Here is a 3937-nt window from a genome sequence, read left to right as displayed (position 1 = left end):
GCTCTGCTCGCCACTCTGTCTCTGGTGAATCCTCTCAACCCCCCTCACCTCTGGCCTGTACCCCAGTTATTGTATGCATAAATAAATAAATCTTTAAAAAAATAGGCTTTAGACAATGTCTAACTATACTATTACCCTAAAAATTCAAAATAACCATGAGATAAGGCCATAAACACAGAAGACAAAAAAAGATAGGACTTGACCATAGGACATTTAAAGATGTTTATTATATACCTGCACAAATAAGCAATTTGTACAGGTGGGCCAGGCTATAATTAATTCATTGTAACATACACAAACTTCAGTCTGCACAACTAAGTCTCCTCTGTTACCAAACCTATATTCTGGCTTTTATAATTGTGTCCTAACACCTGGTACAGTGAACATCTACAGCATTTGCGATTATAAATGCCCCTGAAGGCCCTTCAGAGAGCAGAAGTGAACACTTTCTCATGGAGGTATGCCAGCTTTTCTAGGCGAGTTCGTTTCAGCAGCGGGAACCATTCCCAGTAGGCTAACTCCACCACTCGGTATCCTAGTCGATTCAACTGCCGCCTCTTCATATTGTGCAGTCCAAGTAGATGCCTCGAACCATAGCAGTACTGGTTCCTGTTTGTCAGCTGAATAGCCAATTTCACTTGTGGGTGCTGTATGCAGTCTGGGGGGCAGAAGCCAGTCATCTCCATGGCTCCCAATCTGTCAACCTGGAAACGTTCTCTTGATTTCCCTTTTAGTAGCTGATTCATCAAATCATCTGTAAGGCTGACTCCCACATGCTTAAGCCTCAATTTGGCTCCATCTTCAGTCGGTGTGGTGTCTGTGTTGAATGGCAATGGCTTCATGTTAACATCAAGCTGGACCTCTAAGTCGGAAGATCGGGTATGAGGCAAAATCATATGGTGTTTAACATACTGGGCACCACCCAGCATGGTCTCAAGTAAAGAGAGTGCTTCAAGGAATTCAGGTTTTGAGTTCATATCTTTCCTTGCTAAATTCCACAAAATTGCTGACCCCTCATTCTGAAGGTGAGAACTAAGACGGCTGCCTCTGTAATCTGGACACTCAATGCCAACTGTTCCATCAAGAGTACACAGCTCCTTAATGAGTTCAAACTTACTTCTCTCCTGAGCTAACCTGATAAACCTTGGACTCAAAGCAAAATCAATCAGTTCTAATGGAAAGCACTCAGAAAATGCCAGGCCCAGAAGACAAGTGGGCAGGTGTTCTGGGTATCGGTTGAATTCAGGTAACTTGTTGTGAATTTCATTTATCAGGCTAGTATAAAACTCTTCTGCATTGGGTGGCTTATAATTCAGAGTTCCAAATGACCAAAGAATCTTAGCGACATCTTTACTTCGACAGTATGCTACCCTACATGGCAAAGAAGCAGCCACAGCATTCATTACCCCTTCATGCAGGAAACGTAAGGCTGAACAGGCAAGGGTCAGGTGCATGACACCCTGAACTCCCAGGGAAGGAATTCGGTGAGGAGCAATCTGTCCAAATTGTTTCATGAACTCTGTGTGATCCACATGAGTAAAACGGAACATTTTAAGAATATTCACTAAGGCATAACTACTCAGACACTGCATGTCAGCACAAGCCACATCTCCAATTTTCCGCATGACAAATTCAGAGAGGCTACTACTTGATTTAAAGAACCCCAAACAGATTGTGCCAACCTCCTCTAAATTGATCAAGTCTATATACTTGAGAACCAATGATTCCAGTTTCTGCATTAGGTCCTGAGGTACCTGACGATTTTCACCTATAATATATATTAAGTGAATCAACTGAGACAAGGATAAATCTTTCCAGTGCAAATTAAGGTAACTAAAAAAAATCTCTAAAAATCGAGGTACTTTGCGGCCCAAGTTTCGCCAGAGGTCAGCCACCAAGAGAAGCTGATCCAGACTCATCTCCCATACCTTATGGCAAAACTTGGTTTCATACACATCTAGCATTGAATGGGAGTGAGGGATTCCTAAACTGACAAAGGCTTTCAAAATACTGATCAGATCTGGAACATCAAAGACCTCTATGTTTTTCATACTCAGCTGGCAGAGCACAGCAAAGGTGGTATTGGACAGCAAAACAGGACATTGCTCTGCAGGCAAAGAGCTCAGCTTACAGAAATAATCAGCAATGGTTTCAGGCTGGAGATTATCTTGATAAACTGTGACTTTGTGCAAAATTAGTTCACCTTCTGAAACAGACAGAGGCTGACAAGCCTCAGATCTGTTATAGCTATGAAGCTGATATTCTGGTCTTAGCTGTAGGAAAACTCGGGGGTCTTCAAAGGAATCAAAAACTTCTATGCCCTCTTCATCAGCTCTGATGGCCCTGAGTGAGCCCGGCTTTAATGTGCTGGCCTTAGAGGCAGAAGCCCTGCTGAATTCCAAACCCGGGAGGGCACTGCTGGTTGTCAGCATTCCCTGCGAAGAGGTGACACTACAAATGTTCTTAACTGTTTTGGCCGGATGGTGCAGGCTACTATGTTCTGGAGACTCTTGTCCCCTGTGCTGTGGACAGCATCCCACATTCCAGTATGCCACTCTATGGGTTGCACTGCAGACTAAAGGACTGCAAAACACTCGATTTCCTAAAGGTTTTAACAACTTGAGAGTGGTCATCATTCTGGTGTCAGTACTGACCGTTGTGGCAGTCAGAACACAGTCCTCCCAGGTTTGACCAGGAAATTTCTTGTTTCTATGGTGCTCGATCAGAGGTGTCGGGGAGGCATTCCACAGAAACTGCCTGGAAATCTTCGGCATTCACAAGAACCATGGATCACAAGTGACAGGGCCAGAATTGGTGCCAGATACTGAAAAAAGGGTAGATGAAGAATAAGTGGTTTCCACCTATCACAATACCAAAATTCACACATTACAAGAAGTGGATTAACTCTACACTGCTGTTCACTCAAGTAAGTTCAATGGTAGTGAAAACCAAACCAAACTAAATCAAAACTGAGATAAAATGCACGACAGTATACATCAAGGATAAATTCCAGATGCCTTACATAAAGACAGGAAAGGCTAGACCCAGGGTACACTCAGCAGTTCTCTGAACTGCTACTCAGTCCACACTTCTTTCTGGACTTCCACTGTCCTCTGGTCAGACTTCCCTTACTGTAGAAGGAAAGCAGGGATGGTTAGAGAGGAGATGGTGGCTCTGCTAACACCTAACAGGAAGGAGAAAGGCAAATTTCCAAAAAGAGCAAAGACAGTAACATTCCATATCTGCTATCAACTCATAAAAGGGCATCCCTGGAGAATAAGAAAATTGGTAAAAGTTGCCATGCTAACACCAAATGAAAAAAGTGGAATTTTGGGATTTGGTATAAAGTTCAATTAATTATTTCTACAATAGCCCTCTCTGTTCCTAAAACACGAAATTAAAAACTACAACTACAAAAGTCTATTGTTCTAACATTACTCCTATACTTTTTAGAAGGCCCCTATTCTCCTCTCCAGGAGGCTTATATGGGGTTTAAATCCCTATTAGAATAGTCATGCAACTAGGAAGCATACTCAAAAACTCACTTTGATGGGGAAGGGCAGAAGGCAAATGCCCTGCTCACAGTCAATTCATGAAGCAAACAGCTGGCTTCTCAAAGATGAATTCATAGTTCAAGGACACCAATTCACATGACTGTCCTGGAAACAAGCCAGGGGACCAGCACAGTTTTCTTCTGGAGGCAGCAAGTTAGCAATGATGATTTTCCTGCTTGTGAGCAGCACAAGTTCCATTTTTCTCTTGTGACAGAAACAATGAGAGGCTATGAAATTGATTTTGCTTAACTTTTGCTTTTTTGAAATGATTAAAGTCCCTCCTTCCACTTGAGAATATCAAAGTCTGACAAGCAAAGCCCAGAAGTCCTGAGTTGCGAAGATACAGACCAGACAAAAATCCCATGAGGGTTCTGCTAGTGCCA

The 3937-nt window shown here is 42.7% G+C and overlaps 1 protein-coding gene across 1 annotated transcript; it reads right to left on the bottom strand.

Annotated features, from left to right (window-relative positions):
* Positions 1–425: 425 nt before the first annotated feature.
* FASTKD5 (FAST kinase domains 5) lies at positions 426–2767 on the bottom strand (the record flags this gene model as incomplete). The annotated part of the gene is made up of 1 exon (XM_084246921.1): positions 426–2767. The coding sequence occupies exon 1, from the start codon at positions 2634–2636 to the stop codon at positions 426–428; it is 2211 nt and encodes a 736-aa protein (XP_084103047.1). The 5' UTR covers positions 2637–2767.
* Positions 2768–3937: the final 1170 nt, after the last annotated feature.

Source organism: Talpa europaea (assembly GCF_964194135.1).
Source record: "Talpa europaea genome assembly, chromosome: 11".
Lineage (NCBI taxonomy): Eukaryota > Metazoa > Chordata > Mammalia > Eulipotyphla > Talpidae > Talpa > Talpa europaea.
This window is presented reverse-complemented; position numbering and strand designations above follow the sequence as displayed.